The sequence below is a fragment of the Cornus florida genome, unplaced genomic scaffold (genome assembly GCF_030987335.1).
Source record: "Cornus florida cultivar Cherokee Brave unplaced genomic scaffold, ASM3098733v1 CherokeeBrave_3.0.0_Hap2_Chr07, whole genome shotgun sequence".
NCBI lineage: Eukaryota > Viridiplantae > Streptophyta > Magnoliopsida > Cornales > Cornaceae > Cornus > Cornus florida.
Genome location: NW_026775577.1, coordinates 10561764 through 10580417, shown reverse-complemented (window position 1 = coordinate 10580417; position 18654 = coordinate 10561764). Strand labels below are relative to the sequence as shown.

The window sequence follows — 18654 nt, the reverse complement described above, 5'->3', positions numbered from 1 at the left end:
TATAACAAATACTAATGAAAGAGTGGGAATGCCCAAAATATATAATGTAGCAGAGTATATTTTGTTAGGAAAGAGAGATATATATGTAACTATTGGGCAATTAAAACAGTTATAACTGCTGACTTTTCAACTCTTAACTTTTTTAATAGAATTATAATGTTTTAACTCTCAACTTTTTTAATAGAATTATAATGTACACTTTTTTCATTAGAATATTATGCAGATGACATAAATTGAAATTAACGTTTTACTCCGGCACATTAATGTAAATGAGGTATGAATAATTAGATATTGTATGATATATATATATTAAGAAATTTCTTACACTTTTAGAATAGATATATAGATATAGATACAAATTTTACCAATATACCCTCATAATCCTCATTATATAAAATTATAAATATTATTAGATATCAATTTATGATTATCCAACAATAGTGAGATCTCCATACCAGCAAGTGAACATAGGAAATCCCATCCATGTCCCAATTATCTGTTGTGCAGTGGTCTCTTTTCTTTTCTTTTAAATCATTTATTTAACTTCTAATATTTAAATAAATTTAAAAAATCACGAATTTTGCTCTCATTTGGATTTATGGATGGGCAAAACAGCAATAGCAAGCTCTGCATAGTGTGTATATATACATGTAAGAAGTTTTTTTAAAAAAAAAAATAAAAAGAAAAAAGGAAAGTGCTGTATACAAGAAGTAAATAATAATAATAATAATAATAAAGAAAAAGAAAATATCATGAAAGAAATAAAAATTAGACATATACTAATGTGTAATTGGACGGTTTGAGGAATGAATACAAAAAACTAAATTTAAGTATTTGTCATGAAAAAAATATATATATATAATTATTTGTCTTCATTTACATCATGCATAGCAATGTACCATGGCTCATCTGATGAGCTCATCATGCCAGGTTTGGTAAAGTTATGACAGTCCAATAACTTATCAAAAAAACAAAAAGTTATGACAGTCCAATGGATCGATTTGAAGCTTTAGATGACCTGGGCGGCCCCAACTATCCATTAATTTTTTCGTAAGATCTAAAAATATAAGTAAACAATTAATTAATTATTTATTATTGTTATTATTTTTGAATGGTATAAATAAAAATTTTAGGGAAGTAATAGTAGTGATATATAAAAAAATAAATTTTTGCGGTTTTTCTTATTGGTTGGGGTGTAGTAATATAAGTAAATAAAAATTTTAGGGAGGTACTTTTTGGGCTATTGAAAATAAATGAACAACTTTATCCAATGTACGCCCGACACGTCATCTGCCTCAACTGAACTCGACCACATCTGATTTTAAGCATCTAAATTCTAAACTGAGAGACAATCCTAACCCTCCTTTGCTTCCTTCGCCAATCGCAGCGCAGCCGTTCACCTTCTTTAGGTTACTCTCTCTCTCTCAAGCCCATGTATGTGTATGTGTGTATATCTTTTTGGTGATATATTTGCAGCTTATTATTGAAACAACAGCAGTGTTTTGGTAAGATTGACATGAATTTGTTCTGTTTTTGTTTTGATTTGAATGTTTGTATTCGTTTTTTTCGGCATCATTCAAAACTAGGTATAGGATTACAGTGAATTAGCTAATTCTACCATAGATGTCGATCACAACGATATATGTATATATATGTATATACGCACTGCGAACACTAGCTTTCAAGACTCAAATCCTACTATTTGTTTAATCATGTCGTTTTTTGCATTTTTTGAAACTTATACTGGGTTTGATTTTTTTTTTTTAAGCTGGTTCTTAATCAAAATTTCTCATACACATTGAGGTTTAGGAACACTCATAACTGATTAAAAGATGGATGTTTACATCACTTGATTTGTATATTTGAATTCTTTAGTAATTCACTTTCATGACCCTTTTTTCAGTTTGTCCCAGTTGATCTAAAAAAATGATAAAAAGGCGATTCTATAAGCTAGAACATGGCGATGCAGATAAACACTCAGATTCTTCTTCATCTTCTTCGGATTCCGAAGTAGAGGCAGAAGAAACAGAAGCAGATGATGATGTAGTTGCTGAAGTGAGGGCAAAGGATGAAGCTTGCTCTACTTCTTCTGGTTTTTATATTGTCACTAGTTCTCTCTTTATGATTAACTCAATTGAAGTTACTGAATTTTCCGTGCTTTATTGCTCATGAATAAAGGGTTGCATCTTTTTAAATATTCTCGGAATTTCGCTATAGTCAGCTATGTGAATTGGATGGTATTAGAAAATTAATTTATTGTTTCTTTTGTTTAAATTTCTCTGGAAAAGTTGCATAATTGTAGCATTTGAGATTTTCTTCCCTCCATGTTTACTCAAATTGGAATGTTTGTGTTTCCGTTTGATATATTGTTACATACAACATAATGAGAGATGCTGTCTTTCTTATTTTATTTACATTACTAATACCATTGTCATAATATTCTCCAAAATTATTTCACAACTCACATACTTTTCTTCTTTCTTTATGCATCAATCATGGGTTTGGATTCATATGGATATTTTTGAAATTTTCTTTTGTGAATTAACCCAAGATTTGTTTTATTTTATTTTATTTTTAATTTAATTTTCAGGGTATGTGAGTGAGGATGGCTCAGCAAAGGAAGTTGATGTTGACTCATCAGGTAAGATTTGGTTTTGCAACTTGAATTCTAGTAAGTTTTGTAGTTATTATTATTATTTTTATTTTTTAGAGATTAAGCTTTTTACCACTTTAACAGGTGTTCAGAATAAATTCGGTTATGCTATGCTTTTTAGCTACAAGAAATTTTATTCTTTGATATTGAGGACTATGTATTCATTTGTCTGTGTAACATTTGCTATACTATCACTGTCAGAATTCAGAAGTCAGAACCTTTTTCTGTTGGTTAAGAACTATGAAGAAACCATTTTCTCTATATCCCTAACAATCGTATCACTGTCGTAAGGAATTTCCTTATCTTCATGTGCGCATAATATATGATTGTCAAGTTACAGCTTCAAACTGGTCTTGTAAACAGTCAGCTTTTAGGTTCACTAGACACTAACACGTGATAATGCCTGTCTAGTAGTGTGAACGAGAACGATGAGCAAATGCTTTCTAGTTGCCTTTGCTATTGAGAATTTTAATATACTGGAATCTAAAATTGCAAGTATTGGCAGGTTTACTGAAAAATGATGATGACAGTGGAAGTGGAGATGACAGAACAAACATTAATAGAAGTCCATCTGCTAAAAAGGATGCTGAACCATTTAAGATGCAGTCTGATATTGTGGCCGAAAAGGATTCAGTCCCATCTGATGATGCAGGCTGTATCTTGAAATGTAAATCAGTTTTTAGGTGCAAGCTGTGCCCAAGAATTGTCTGCTTGACCGAGGAAAGCTTAAAGGCTCATCTCAAATCTAAGGTAAACTGGCATATATTATGTTTCTTTCTCTATTTAAACCCCAATCATCACTCAAAATATCATCCCCAGTATTTGGGATTAACAGGAAATTTCTTCCATGATTCTAGTCATGAGATGTTACATATTAAATCTTTTTGTTGTGAATGTTGATGAGACAGACCTCCTTCGTATCTCTTCCTGATTATTCAAATATGAGTTGCTTCTATTTACTTTTGTATATTCTGTACTAAATCATATAATGATACTGTTCTTTTTTTGTGATATTTAAGTATGTGTCTGTTTGAGAGAACAAATTTGGGCTTTAAGTAAAATTGGAAATAAGAGGTTATTAAACTTCACTCATTGTGTTGTCATGAAACAAATTTTCTATTGAAATCTGTAATATTTGGTACTTTATATTATATGGTAACTTGTATTTGAATTCAGATAATCAAGAGGGTGAATATTACATTGCACAATGGTTTAGACCTCACTCAAAGATGCCTGGATCATCTTATTTATTATAGAGAGGCAAAGGAGATGTGGTTTCTGTTGCCCTTGTTTGTCTTGAATTTTTCCCATATCATTTGCAAAGTTTCTTCTTCGTTGTAGAGGTGACAAAGTTAATAGGAAGAAGTTGAAGACATGGAATGCTGCTCCTGTTTTTGATATGGTGTATTTGGGTGGAGGCAAAATAAGCATTTTTTCAAATGGTAAAGGATCTGGTCCACAGATTGAAGAGCACTTTTTAGGAGTAAAATTGTTGGATGACTAAGGTGGTGAATTTCTCCCTCAGGGCATTTGAAATCTTTTTGAGAAACATGATTCCTTTCTGTTACTTTACAGGGATATTTGGATTCTTGCTTTTTGGATACTTTTACGGACATGGGAACCTGGGGAGCTTCCCTTTTTACAGTCATTAATGATATAGCATTTAGTTATCAAAATAGCATTAGTATTATCAACAGATCAAATAGCCATCAACTTTAAGATTCCATTATGTTTTCAAGCGTTATAGCCGCTGCCTGATGTCAACTTTGTAGGTTCATTCAATTTTCTAATTATCTTGAAAGAATAGGACTACACAATGTGCACATAAATCCATGTCTTGCCTCTCATCTAGTTTGACAAATGTGGTAGCCTTTGGAAGCCCAAAATGAGGGGGTGTTCCCACATCAATGAAGAAGTCTCTTTCTTCCTAGATGAATGTTTTTGTGCTCATCTCAGTCCTTCGGATAATCTGCTATGAGTTTGATTTGGTATGTCATGTTCATATATATATATATATATATATAAAGGGCTAGCCCAGTGTACAAGGCTGCCGCCATTGCGGGGTTTTGTGAGGGGTCAAATGTACTAAGCCTTACCTCCACATGGAGAGGCTGTTTCCGGTTTCGGACCTATGACCTCCAGATCACAAGAAATCATGTATTATTGTTTGGGGTGAGGGAACTGTGCACTTGTTTCTTTTAGGAATCGTAACTACCTGTGGCAAAGTGGGCTCCAAGCTAGTGTGGCAAGTTGCCACGGACTAAAGAGGGTTTTACTGTCTTCCTTAGTTTACTTGTAGTTGGTTTGGTCATTGGCTGGGATTGATTGATTTGAAGGTTGTTGGACATTGTCATGTGGATTGTCAACACTAAAAATGCTTGCAATTAATTCTTTGAAATTATCAAGGATTCTATGAAAGCTGCAGCTTAAAAGTTATGTTTAGGATGTGATCTTTATTTGTCCGTTGCACTGCTTTTTGATTTTCTCTTCAGTTTTTTGATAAGTGCCTTTTGTCTACGTTCTCAATGATTAAACACTTGTTTTTTGCTTTAAACCACACATGAAACTGTTTGACCATTTTTATCAAATCCCAAGTCCATAACAGACCTAACCCCACTCTCGGCCTATTTGAGCTATGGCACACTGAATCCTGAATCCTAGTCTGTCATTGAACGGCTAGATTTTAAAACGTCCTACTTCAGTTTGAAATAAGAGTTAAGAATTAAGGTGCTAGTTAAAGTGTGATACTGAACGATTGACCCATGTATATTCAACTATTTTTCCTTCCACCTCACCAACTATTCCCTCCTTTTCCTTTTGGGTTGGAGCAGGGGTGGTTGGGCAATGATTGGGAAGTTACAGATATTCCTACTTCAGGGACAGAGTAACAGCCACTCCACATTCAGCCATTATACTGTATTTATTACTGCTATGAATTATTCACTATGATGAACTAACTTACAAACACAAGTTCAGATTTAACCTTTCAACGGAGGAATTGTGCAACTAATGCTAAAATGTACTCTTTTACTTCCATCATTCTCAAAGGAAACAAGAACAGCAATCATCACGGGTGACCTATATATATGTTCAATTTTCGTTGCCCCATATGCTCTCTATATCTGATCTATTGAAGACTCCTTTTATATTGTTATAGAGACACGCCCGATCTGAAAAACTACTGAGTGAAGGGAGGCTTAAGCACATGCTCAACAGTGATGGGGATACTGACGGAGAGACTCATGCAGAGAGGCATGCTCGAATTATGGCTCCTGCACAGGTTGGTATATCTGCAATTGAGATCCTTATTGACATGAGTGCGTAAAGTGAAGTCAATGTCTAAATAGGTGATTATTTTCTGTTAATTATACCCAGAATTCGGTAATTTCAAAAAGGAAAAACAAAGGGCGGCAGAGACAGAGAGAGAGGAAGAGGTTAAAGAAGGTATATACATCATACCTTAGCGATTGCATTATGTACATTTGGTTGCAAGATCATGTAATGTTCAAATTTCTTAATGTGAACAGCAGAATATGGGAGAAGATTCGGATACAGGGAAAGCAGGACAATTAACAAAGAACCCAGCCAAGAGAAGGCGTAAAAGTGAGAATTGAAGAATATTACAGCTTGCTTGCTTCTGTGCGAGCTCGGACGGGAAACTGTAAAATGAAACAGAGAAATAGCATTTAAATTTATGCGGAGTTGTGGCATTTTATGTTTTTTTTGGCAAGTAGTGTTTTCGGCTTGAACGCGAAGGGTTCGCAAAAAAAATAAAAAAATGTTCAGTTTTGTCAACTCTGGAATTGTATCCTCCCCTCTAATGCTTAGGGACAATTGGATTTTTGGCAATGCAATTCTGGGATTTTTGTTTTTTGCCCGTTATACTCTCTCTAGTTAATAGATTGGTGGCAGCGGTACATTCAAGATCCCAGTGAGGCTTCAATAACACAGGCCGTGGTACAAGAGAGAAGTACTTGATAATGGATGTGAGTTTGATTTCGAATTTGGACTTGAATTCGTTACCAAGAAATGAAGATAGTTAGATGGCTTCGACTGGTGTGACAAACGATCCATCTACGTGCATGGAGTGTGTGAATACTGAGGGGGGAAGGCCGGCCACATTTCATCTGTGCGTACACAATGCCAATGCGGTTGGGTTACGCTCAACGTTCGGTCCGATTGCTCGTTACGCTGTGGTTGTACGGTTCCGGTCAACCGCCAGTGGCCAGGCCGAGCAATTGCTCGGCCGCACAAAGCTTCTTCGCTCACACCTTCACTCATTGAAAATAGTAAGTGATTTGAGGGTTGAAGCATACATTTGATCGTATAAATATGATCGGATGTTTCAAATTTTTGCTCGTTTTATTATAACTCTAGAGTCGTTAGTCTGAATGCCGGACTATGTAGAATTTTCCTTTGAAGTTTTTGTACAAGAACAATGTTATTGGTCTGTACCACAAATTTTTTTTTTTTCCTGTCTGTACCACAGGTTAGGAAACAAATATATAGCAAAAATACTGGAAATAATTGATACAATATTATGATAGGTCTTCACTGCCCATTGTTTTATTATTATTATTATTATTTTTTATTTTATCGTTTGGGTTACGGCAGTTAATATTAAAAGTTGACATTAAATATATCATGTTGTCATTGGAGTCATTGACCATGCAACTATTAAACTCACGCTAATACTATACAACAATACAACCATCAAACTATATATTATTTTTTACCCCAAAAAAATGGTTGCGTTACAAAGGAAGTCAACACTCTAAATGCTATATTACAAGATAAGCATCAAAGTTCATATGCATATCTGACTGAGAGTCAAATAAATAATGGTTTAGTGGTAGAGAGTTGAGAGAAACATATCAGTATGGAAGAGGTGCCAATGCCAGAGGGAGGTGAAAGGAGATGGGTGGTTACAAGGGGTGTCTTTGTGGGAGAGCTGAAGAAGGTGAGCTACATTGCGGCGCCGATGGTGGCTGTGACAGTAATGCAGTACCTCTTGCAAGTCATATCAGTGATGATGGTAGGACACCTTGGTCAGCTCGAGCTTTCCAGTGTCGCCATCGCCACCTCTCTAACCAATGTCAGCGGCTTCAGTCTTCTTGTAAGTAATACTTTTACCGTTATGCTAAAATGTCAAATTATAATGCCAATTAGGAACATAAAGAAAAGTAGTTGTCATGGTAATTTACGAAAGAGAAATAAAACTCACAACATCCAACGATTGACAATCGCTATGATAGTCAGTCATGCAGTATGTGCATGATTGTCGCTAGCATTCCTCTTTACACAACAGGTTACAGCTCCTCAATTGATAAAATCATTTATAATGTGGTTTTCCAGATCTAATATGTTCTCATGTTTATGAACACAAGTCTAGACTGTTGGTCTCAACTTCCACTAGTTCTCCTAAAACCAATTGGTGTTAGGTAGGGCTTCAGCCTTGTACTTTAAACTTTGTGTTCGTGGCGGTTAGTCCATTGAGTACACCGGCCAGCCACAGAGCTTACTAAGGGTGGACCTTGGCTACCTGCCAACATAGACAGACTGTGTGGACAATGTCTCCATAAATCAAGCAATGCAAGGGTAGAATAGGTTTGTTGAGGAACAAGAGTCTTAACTAGAACACATTGCTTACTCATAAAATCATACCAGTATTAGTAACTAATTACAGTTTGTAAATGCCAATTAGTCAGGATTGGTGGGTGGATTGGAAACTCTATGTGGTCAAGCTTATGGGGCACAACAATATCAAAAGCTTGGAATCTACACTTATAGTGCCATCATCTCTCTCGTTTTGGTGTGTTTCCCGGTCTCTCTCTTATGGATCTTCATGGACAAACTGTTGATTCTCGTAGGCCAAGACCCTTCAATCTCACTTGAAGCATGCAAATACTCCATTTGGCTCATCCCAGCTCTGTTTGGTGGTGCAATTCTTAAACCTCTAGTCCGATACTTGCAGTCCCAGAGTTTAACTCTTCCAATGCTTGGAAGCTCCTTCATTGTTCTGTGTTTACATTTACCTCTCTGTTGGGCTCTCATCTTTAAGTTCAAATTGGGAATTCACGGAGCGGCTATAGCCATCAGTTTATCCACTTGGTTGAATGTGATATTGCTTGGATTGTATGTGAAGTACTCTGCAACCTGTAAGAAAACTCGAATGCCTTTCTCAAAGGATGCCTTCTTTGGTATCGGGGAATTCTTCAGTTTTGCTGTCCCATCTGCTGTAATGGTTTGGTAATTTCATTCCCTTTTTCTAAGATTTGAATCTCTTATTCACCTTTTTATCATGCTAATTTTTTTTCCTTTTGTGTCGACGATTAATAGTCTTAAGTGGTGGTCACTTGAGCTACTTGTTTTGCTGTCAGGCCTGTTACCAAATCCAAAGCTTGAAACTTCAGTACTATCTATATGGTATGCTTCCATTTCAATCCTTAATTTTGTGGTTGGTGAATTGGGGATTTATAATTCATTTGAAATTTATAATTCAAATGTTTCTAATGTTTCAAAATCTCTGTGATCAGCCTTACAATCTCTACACTGCACTTTACCATACAATATGGATTTGGGGCAGCTGCAAGGTTTACTCTAGACATTAATCCTTGTGCATATACTTGTGTATATTGTACGTTTGGTGACTATATGTATGTATATATGCTTGTACTAAGATGTTGGATTGAATGTTATGTAGTACTCGGGTTTCGAATGAACTGGGAGCTGGGAATCCTCAAGCCGCTAGAGTGGCTGTTTGGGCTGTAATGGTTCTTGCTGTCAGTGAGTCGATTATTGTGAGCATAGCTCTCTTCTGTTGCCGGTATGTTTTGGGGTATGCTTACAGCAATGACAAGCAAGTTGTGAATTATATTGCTGTGATGGCTCCCTTGATTTGTCTCTCAATTGTCACGGACAGTTTACAAGCCGTTATTTCTGGTTAGTTTCCCTCATTTTTCATGTATGTATCATTTTCCAGCCAAGAATGTTCTGAATCAACTGTCGCGCTTGTTTGTAAAGACAAAAACAATATGAAAAAAGTACTGCAATCTCATTAGAAGTTCTATATTCTGAAAGTTGATTACAAACATGTCTGTGAAATCATTATTCTTATTTGAAACAGGTATTGCTAGGGGGAGTGGGTGGCAGCATATTGGTGCCTATGTCAATATTGGGGCGTTTTATCTTGTTGGAACTCCGGTGGCTGTCATACTGGGATTTTCTCTGCATTTAAGAGCAAAGGGCCTTTGGATTGGAATCGTGATCGGATCCATTGTACAATCTACCATTCTCTCTGTTATAACAGGATTCACAAATTGGCAAAAGCAGGTTCTTCGTAGTTCTCACTCTCTTTACAGTTCTCTTTGCTAACAATTCACCTCTTTTAAAATTTCCCTTTCTTTATAAAGAAAATTTGAAGTCATACAATCACTCAGCATAAGCACTTGAGAATTATTTTTGTGACATCCCAAACTATCATTTATTTTCCTCCCTTCACATGGCAAACATTGGAGGGAAAATTTTGATGACATCTCAACGGTTGTTGAATTGAAACCGGCTTTTTGAATGATAATTTAATTTTGGGTCTCTTTTGTAGGCAACCAAGGCAAGGGAGAGGATATTTCAAGGTAGATCTTTGGGAGATGATGAAAATTGAATGAGAAAAGGAAAAAATTTACATGGTACCAGCTTAGCTAAAGAGAAAGGACTTCCTATAGTACTTAAAAAATCATTTCACTGTAATGTACATAAAGTTCTTTAGATATTTTTTTTTTTCCCTTTTTTGATGTCCCATAGAAGTGAAGCTATTCCATTTTGATTTACATTTGGTGAATATTTCATATAGTTTGTATCGTTTATTTGTAATTGTACAAAATCTAGTCTCAAACACGATTTTGCTGACGCCTTTCGTAAGAATGCCTGCGATCTTTCGACTATTCTTTCTCCACCAGGAGAAAAAAGGTTACTTCGTTGTGACTGAGATCCTGAAAACATGACTTAAAGGTATGGTGGATTAGACCAGAGGAAGCCTAGGCCTGCCGTTTCTATCAATCATGCATTACTAAGCAATGAATTCGACAATTTTGCTATAAATTTATAATGATATCTTCATCATTTAACATAGTTTATAGGATATCATTATAAATGATGAATATATTATAAATTTCTATCAATGCATCTATCACATTTTCTAAGTATTTTAGATTATAAATATAAAACCATGCTAATTGATCCTAAAGTGAGGTAATATAATATAATATAATACAACACAATAGATAGATATAATAGGTATGTTTGGTGGATCATATTATCATTAGGCTAAAAATTCCCATGATTTCAGAAGGAAACGGAAATCACACATGCGTTCTTACTTTTTCTGGTTCATTTTTTTTTGTTCAGCATCATTTTCATGGAATCACATGATCTCTTTTTTCTTTTCCTTTCCCTTCTGATCTTTTTCCTTTCCTAAATCTGTCTTGTAGTTTATAAATTTTTATGGTGAGAGCATCTGCACACGTGTATTTTTCATCCCCTTTCACATGTGCTTATCTACCAGATTGATTTGATCCTCCAAAGTACAAAAAAGGTGACAAGCACAAAAATACAAAAGAATTTTTTGAATAACTCTTCCAAGTTGGTTGCTTGCATTTGGATCTCGTCTTTTCTCAATCAATTGATATGGATCCACATAAATTTATTGAGTGACTGGCCTTCCTTGTGCCTAATTAGCTTTAGAATTAGGCTGCCAAAAACCAGATCTCTCTCTCACACACACACACAGATTAAATTGAGTCGGCCTTAAAACTCTATAATGGGATGATGAGTTGATATTATGAGAAAATATTTCATTATGTGTTCTTTTATTTTTTGGTTGTGTTAGAAGGCCAATTGACACACAAGGGGGTTGATGGAAGAAGCACTGTTGCCCGAGAAAAAGGAGAGGATCGAAAGGGCGGTGACATGGGAGGTGTTTGTGGAAGAGCTGAAGAGGGTAAGTTGCATAGCAATGCCTATGGTGGTGGTGACAGTGTCGCAGTACCTCTTGCGGGTTGTGTCAATGGTAATGGTGGGGCACCTTGGTACACTGTCTCTCTCCAGTGCAGCCATCGCCACCTCTCTTACCAATGTCACCGGCTTCAGTCTCCTAGTAAGTCTCCTTTCTTCTCCCCGAGTTTTAGTTAAGACTTAAAAGCAGTGTTATACAATCTGAAATGTTTATCTGAGTAAATAAGTCAGAAAAGAAAGTTGAATTTTGATAGATAAACTAATGGCAGGAGCCTCGTGCATTGGGCTAGCCCTAGCCCTAGCTCTTGTTTGTTTAGTAATAACATTGTTACCATAACAAGGGTGTTACCTGCATAAATATTCCATTTCACTAGGAACTATTCATTTAGTAGATGCAAGTGTGCAACAAATCTTAATGATTGCCCCTCTTAATTCCTGATGATTTGCGTTTCCCATCCCCGGTTAATTGTGACATAGTGTTCTGTTAAATTTTATTGACTGAATGTTATTTGCAATCTGATCTTTTAGTTCTTGCTCCAGAAATTTTAAGTGATTTAATATATAATACAGTGAGTATATGAGAAAAAAATAAAATTTACAGGTGCAACTAGGGTTTCAAAAGGCTAAATTGTTCATTGAATATTTGCAGTGATTATGCATGTGGGAGGTGTTCAGTTCTGAGATAGTTGTTAGGTTCCAGTTTTATTGTCTCAACTTGCCGATGAAATGATCATGAATGTTCATGTAATTATGTTAACAGAGTACTTAAAATCAATAAATAAATAAATAAAAGTCAATTAATTCCCTTTCATTTTAACAGATTCTTCAAAACTATTGTTTTTAAACAAACTTAATTTCATTGGAAGAAGCAATGCACTAGTATCTACAAATCATTGTTGAAATTAATAATGTTAGGAGCAAAGGTGTCCCATCTTTTAGCTGTGGCATAGAGGCAAAGATGGAATTCTTGCCGGTTTTGTATCATTGACGCCGTTTATGGCCGATGCTTTTAGACTACTTTCCTGTCTACTGCAACAATCCTCCCATTCATGTTTTGATTCTAAATTTGCTGAATCATGGAAAGCTAGTCTTAATACCTACAATGGCTAATTGAATATTGAATCTTCCAAGCAGTTGGGAATGGCTAGTGCATTGGAAACTCTATGTGGACAAGCTTATGGAGCAGAGCAATATCAGAAGCTTGGAATCTTTACATATGGGGCTATTGTCTCTCTCATTCTAGTTTGTATACCAGTGTCTCTTCTGTGGATATTCTTGGACAAACTACTAATATTCATAGGCCAAGACCCTTTAATCTCACTTGAAGCTGGCAGATACTCAGTTTGGCTCATTCTTGCACTATTTCCCTACGCGATTCTTCAATCACTTGTACGCTTCCTGCAGACTCAGAGTTTGATCCTTCCAATGCTCGTATGCTCAATTGCAACACTATCTTTCCATGTAGCTGTTTGTTGGTTTCTAGTATTTACGATGAACCTAGGAAACACTGGAGCAGCATTGGCCATTGGTTTATCTTATTGGTTGAACGTGATCTTGCTCGGGCTTTATGTCAAGTATTCTTCAGCCTGTGAAAAAGCTCGTGTCTCATTCTCGAAGGATGTTTTTCTAAGTATTCCAGAGTTCTTCCACCTTGCTATCCCTTCTGCTGTCATGGTTTGGTAATTTTATTGTCTTCTTTTTATCAACAGAATAGTGTTTTTGCTTTCTGTTTGTCCTAGTATCTTTTGGGATATGATATTTTCTTCTGATGCCAATGATTTCAGTCTTGAATGGTGGTCAGTTGAGATAGTTATATTGCTTTCCGGGCTTTTGTCTAATCCAAAACTCGAGACTTCAGTGCTTTCAATATGGTATGCTTCTTTTTCTTTGCTCTGCTCAAGTATTAAATCGTTTGGAATTAAACTTGCAATAGAATTTCTTATGATCTCTTCAATAATTTTTCCAAGCAGCCTCACAACAACTACATTGCACTATCACATACCGTATTCTGTTGGTGCTGCTGCAAGGTTTGCTCTAAAACTGTTTGCTAATGCATCTACCTGAATACCTATGATTTATGCTTATGAGCATAGGGAGTATAATTTCTTGAATGCTTTTGAAAGAATTGGTTAAACCATTTTTGTAGCACTCGGGTTTCGAATGAATTAGGAGCTGGGAATCCACAGGCAGCTCGGGTGTCTGTCTTGGTTGTGTTGGCTCTTGGACTTGCAGAGGTGTTAATTGCAAGCACAACCCTCTTCTGCTGCCGTCATGTCCTGGGATATGCATACGCTAATGAGAAGGAAGTCGTCGGTTATGTTGAAGAAATGACTCCTCTTGTTTCTTTCTCTTTTATCATGGATGGTTTACAAGCAGTACTTGGTGGTGATTGTCTTACCTCCCTCTCTTCCACAATTAGTTTTTGTTCAAGCAATGCCTAGTATGTGCTTTATATATCCATTACTGCGTGTTTGGACTCCTAAGGAGCCCTATAGTCTTAACAGATATGTCTACTGTCAAAATAACATGGAAAATCAGCTCTGGTCATATAGATGTACTAGTGAGCATATTGAGAAGAAATTAGCTACCAAGTCCTGCCTTACTGGACTAGTCAGGTAGCCAAATATTCTTCAATTACTATGATGATTTACACTTAGTGACTATCAGTAACACGCACACTCAGACGCCCCCACGGTGCCCACTACGTGGCTCAAACCCTCACCTCCCACTTTGGGACGGGAGATTATACTACGTGGGACAATGGCCCGATTGTCACAGAGAAGAACTCTGTTAGAACTGGCAGCTTAAAGGCTGTAATGCCACCATTTTCTTTCGTCAAAACGATGATGCATAAGATTTTATTAGTGGAAGACATTCGAGTTGGTCCCGAGAACACTTAACGTTGTTAAATTTCTTCTTTGAATCAGGAGTTGCTAGAGGAAGTGGGAGGCAGCATCTAGGGGCCTGTGTGAATCTTACAGCATTTTATATAGTGGGAATTCCAGTAGCTGTAGTATTAGGTTTTGCCTTGCATTTGGGAGGAAAAGGCCTTTGGATTGGGATAGCAATGGGGTTGACAGTACAAGCTACTCTGCTTTCTCTTATAACAGGCTTCACAAATTGGCAAAAACAGGTACTTATTGTCTCTCAAGTGTTTTCTTCCATTACTACAAATTTGGCTGCATAAAATGCGGAAGGAAGAGATTTATTATGTGTTTTGAAAAGTCATATAATCTTGGCTTGCTACACAAATCGTAGATGATGACTTAATTTTTTTTCTTTTACAAATGTTGCAGGTAGCTAAGGCTAGGAAAAGGGTATTTTGAAGTCTATTTGTAGCTGAGAATGACACTTGTAAAACTCCGTAATTTTGTACCAAATCTTTTTTCATTTATCACATATATCACAGGAGTTGTGCGGGCAATAGCTGTTGTGGTGGGCTCACTATAGTTGTTGTGGTGGGCCTCACAGTTTGTGAGACACCTTATTAGTCAAGTATCCGTACATTTATCATTGTTACGATAAAAAACCCAATTTATATAGTTGCTGTTGCATCGTTACACTTATAACTTATTGATTACATTGCTTTAATCAAAATTGAGATATTTTCTAAAAATTCTAAATAATTGTTCGAATTGCGAGTTATATTCGCGTACAATTGGAGTGGAAAGTGATTAAACATAATCGAACATCCACATTGTATTTAGTTTGTCTCAAATTTTCACAAAAGTGATCCTGTGTAGGCATGGGGCATATTTTGGGCATATTTTGAATCGAAGGTGGTTCAATTTCACTGTCGTTACTTGATGTTGTGCTTTTGTCCTTTTAAGACATCTCTTATTATACATGAAGAAAATTGCTTATATGGATAGTGTAAAATAAAAAATCCCATATTCAATAACAATATAAAATTTATAAAAGTAACCCACATATCAGTGTAAGTTTATTGATTAATTAAAATTAATAGATTACACAAAAGTTTTGGTACATAAACTACTTCAATACACTTATATTACAATGAAACATGTGACATGGCAAGGTACATCACTTCCTTCACTCTTCAAAAGGGACAAAACATGGGAACACAGAGAAGCTAAAACACGTGTGTGTGTGTGTGTGCGTGTTTCGTCTCTCAGACTATGCTAGTAAGGTGGTGGTGGTGGTCTATAGGGATCAAAGTAGGGTGGTGGAGGTGGACCGGGTGGTCCAGGAGGCGGTGCATAGGGATCAAAATATGGTGGTGGAGGTGGACCGGGTGGTCCAGGAGGCGGTGCGTAGGGATCAAAATATGGTGGTGGAGGTGGACCTGGAGGCGGTGCATAGGGCGGTGGGGGTGGACCGGGGTGTCGATGAGGTGGTGAAGGAGGAGCATAGTAGTCGGGACGCGGAGGAGGTGGAGCGTATGCAGCCGATGGTGGAGGTGCAAAGGGGTCCGGTGGTGGTGGTGGAGGTGCAAAAGGATCCGGCGGCGGTGGTGGATGTTGGTGTGGAGGTAGTTGTCCCCAAAATGCCATTTCTTTGATTGGTGAAGTAAGTTTATTGATTGGAAATTGGGAATGAGTAAGAGGATATATATACATGAGAATATTCTAGATATATACTACGTGTCACGGACTGGTAGTTTGGAGTTCAAAACTGTTAGATGAAAATGGTTAGATCTTATTCTAGACTCTCCTTTTCCATTTCGTCGCGCAAGAGGTTAAGAGAATGAAAAATTCATATGGAAGGATAATAAAGACTTTGCGATTGAATGGAGACTATATTGCGTAGTAGGTGTATGTCGGTAGTTTTATCTTTTAAGTTACGTAATTCTTTTTAATAATTATTGTTATCGTATTGCCCTCATTTAATTTTTCATTGTTTATAATTTAATTCTGTCGTTCTCGCTTTCAAATTCTTTCTCGCTCCCAAACTCACTTTATGTAACTTAGGTTCTATTCCTCAGCTGTATTTTATGATATCAAATGTTCTACAATTTGAAAATAATGTTTGGTGTGAGAAAAAATGCGAATATTGAGATGAATGTAGAAAATATTATAATTTGAAATGATCATCATATATGAAAAATGATTGGAATAGATTAAAAAATATATATATATTCAAGGATCCAAAATGTGCGAGGAAAACCTGATTAAAAAAATAATATAAAGTCCGTGAGAATAATTCTTAAGGTAGAGAAAAATTGCAAATGGAGTTAGTAAATAATTAATATATAATAGTATATAAATTGACTGAGATTATATATAGCCTTAAATAGGACCGAATGAAACACAGCCAACATCATGTGATTGGAAAAGGCTTGATTACTATTTTTTGTTCAAAATTTCAAGTATATATATATAGGATAATGTACATTCAGTATGTTTTCGAGCCATTTCGGTCGTCTGAAGCTTCATTTCAGTTGACCGATGGCCTTTGGCTTTTATTTGAACTTCAAAAACCCATTTCCAGTCATATTCATATGCACACATATAGATTATATTTTCTGGGTTTGTGATTTTTTGGGGGAGATCTATTGAGGAAGGAAGAGACAAAGACGATTTTGATGATGGATTATGAACAATGTTTCAAAGCCTTCATCTTCATCTTCAGCATTGCATACAAGAAAAGTGTACCTATTATGTCACTAGTCCTTTTTAACATATAAAGATTGAATCTTTGAATGAAAATTAGAGTTTTGAGATTAACTTTTTCGAGTTCCCTATAGAGTTGCGAAGTAAACTCATCATTCATAGAATTCTCTTTTGGATTGACCACAAGTTCAATTAGAAATTCTTCTTCCTTTTCCTGATTTAGAACGTCTATGTCCAAGTGAGACTCAGGAAGCATCCTAAGCTACCTTAGAGTTTAAGCAACAAGAATCATGATATACATACGTGTATGAAACGAATCATGGTTGGTATAATCCAAAGAACACGATAAGGCATGCAAAAGGAGGCCCCGACGCTCGGTGCTATGCACTAAAGGGCGGAGGAGGGGATTACTGTATCATTGGATAGCATACCAATTGTACAGGAGAATTTAGGTGGAGAAAGTGAAGAGGTTTTATTTTTCAAAATACTGTTCATTTTTTAAAAATTATTATTATTATTTTTTTAATATCTTATCAAACGTTATGAATCCAGTTTTTTTTAGTTGAATAGTTTGGATATCACATGCCTTAATAACTCTGTTAACAAGAGCCGGTTGAGCCACAAGGCTAAATAAAATAGCCGGTGAAACATCCTCATACAACTGCAAACCAAGATCCAAGCTAAGCATGCTTGATGATTACTTTCTTGCCCCTTTTAATAAGGGAGTGGATTCGCTTGAGCTTTGTGAGCTTACCCTTTAATAAGGGAGTAGTTAACCCCTCGTCTTTTTACCGCGAATATGACTTTTGGTATAATTTTATTTTTCAAAAAGGGTATTATGCAATGCTCAGGTCTATTAAGCTTTCTAAATCACCCATGTAACGAACTTTCAGCCAATGACTCCCAAACCAGATGGTTTTAGGGTTTGTCTGTCCTATGGTTGGCACAAGGACATTGGTATGACAACGTTTGAGGTTTTTTTTATAGTATATCGTGCAGACCTTTTACCTTTTGGCTTGAAATGGAAGATTGAGAGTGAGAATGAAGCAATTGAGTGTCGGCTTGATTGATCATAAGGGCTGCCTGGATAATGAAAAGCCGGCTCCCATGGGGGGGAGCCGGCTCCCTTGAACAGATACCCCTTCGGGGGTATTTTCGGTATTTATTTTGCCCTTGGGGCCTTAAACGAAGTTTCTGAAAAATTAAGGGGGTTCTAAATAATTAAAAATTTACCTATTAGAACCTTTAAATAGTGGGATTATGTTAGGGTTTGATTCTAAGGGGCACCATGAACATAAACAATAGTAATGTGTATGTTGTCTGGAAGAAAGGAAGGGAGATTTTAAATAATATTTAAATAGTAATATTATATTATATGGTATACTTAGACATTGTTTTGGACAACAGTGTGTAGGAATG

General features: G+C 36.2%; 3 protein-coding genes across 6 annotated transcripts; all 3 read left to right on the top strand.

Annotated features, from left to right (window-relative positions):
- Positions 1-1360: 1360 nt before the first annotated feature.
- LOC132316223 (uncharacterized) lies at positions 1361-6530 on the top strand. Of its 4 annotated transcripts, none has more exons than XM_059814731.1 (7): positions 1361-1409; positions 1904-2092; positions 2591-2641; positions 3159-3403; positions 5811-5933; positions 6029-6097; positions 6181-6530. In XM_059814731.1, exons 2-7 carry the CDS (start codon positions 1927-1929, stop codon positions 6265-6267), a joined length of 741 nt encoding a protein of 246 aa, XP_059670714.1. In that variant the 5' UTR covers positions 1361-1409; positions 1904-1926; the 3' UTR covers positions 6268-6530. The 4 variants fall into 4 exon arrangements, with proteins under 4 accessions (XP_059670714.1, XP_059670713.1, XP_059670715.1 ...); XM_059814730.1 differs by having other exon boundaries at positions 1383-1505; XM_059814732.1 differs by lacking the exon at positions 1361-1409 and adding an exon at positions 1519-1586 and having other exon boundaries at positions 6184-6530.
- A 137-nt stretch (positions 6531-6667) lies between these two features.
- On the top strand, positions 6668-10536 carry LOC132316224 (protein DETOXIFICATION 12-like). Its single transcript, XM_059814733.1, has 7 exons — positions 6668-7769; positions 8358-8902; positions 8993-9079; positions 9190-9246; positions 9357-9595; positions 9780-9985; positions 10254-10536. Exons 1-7 carry the CDS (start codon positions 7533-7535, stop codon positions 10311-10313), a joined length of 1431 nt encoding a protein of 476 aa, XP_059670716.1. The 5' UTR covers positions 6668-7532; the 3' UTR covers positions 10314-10536.
- A 790-nt stretch (positions 10537-11326) lies between these two features.
- Positions 11327-15228, top strand: LOC132316222 (protein DETOXIFICATION 3-like). Its single transcript, XM_059814728.1, has 7 exons — positions 11327-11804; positions 12797-13341; positions 13447-13533; positions 13633-13689; positions 13809-14047; positions 14590-14795; positions 14959-15228. Exons 1-7 carry the CDS (start codon positions 11565-11567, stop codon positions 14986-14988), a joined length of 1404 nt encoding a protein of 467 aa, XP_059670711.1. The 5' UTR covers positions 11327-11564; the 3' UTR covers positions 14989-15228.
- The last annotated feature ends 3426 nt before the right edge of the window (positions 15229-18654 follow it).

Coding starts and splice junctions, on each gene's coding strand:
- LOC132316223 (XM_059814731.1), top strand. CDS start 1,927: ATGATAAAAAGGCGATTCTATAAGCTAGAACATGGCGATGCAGATAAA. Junction 2,093..2,590: donor AGCTTGCTCTACTTCTTCTG/GTTTTTATATTG, acceptor TTTAATTTTCAG/GGTATGTGAGTGAGGATGGC. Junction 5,934..6,028: donor GAATTATGGCTCCTGCACAG/GTTGGTATATCT, acceptor AATTATACCCAG/AATTCGGTAATTTCAAAAAG.
- LOC132316224 (XM_059814733.1), top strand. CDS start 7,533: ATGGAAGAGGTGCCAATGCCAGAGGGAGGTGAAAGGAGATGGGTGGTT. Junction 7,770..8,357: donor TCAGCGGCTTCAGTCTTCTT/GTAAGTAATACT, acceptor AATGCCAATTAG/TCAGGATTGGTGGGTGGATT. Junction 9,247..9,356: donor GGATTTGGGGCAGCTGCAAG/GTTTACTCTAGA, acceptor AATGTTATGTAG/TACTCGGGTTTCGAATGAAC.
- LOC132316222 (XM_059814728.1), top strand. CDS start 11,565: ATGGAAGAAGCACTGTTGCCCGAGAAAAAGGAGAGGATCGAAAGGGCG. Junction 14,048..14,589: donor TTTACAAGCAGTACTTGGTG/GTGATTGTCTTA, acceptor TCTTTGAATCAG/GAGTTGCTAGAGGAAGTGGG. Junction 14,796..14,958: donor TCACAAATTGGCAAAAACAG/GTACTTATTGTC, acceptor CAAATGTTGCAG/GTAGCTAAGGCTAGGAAAAG.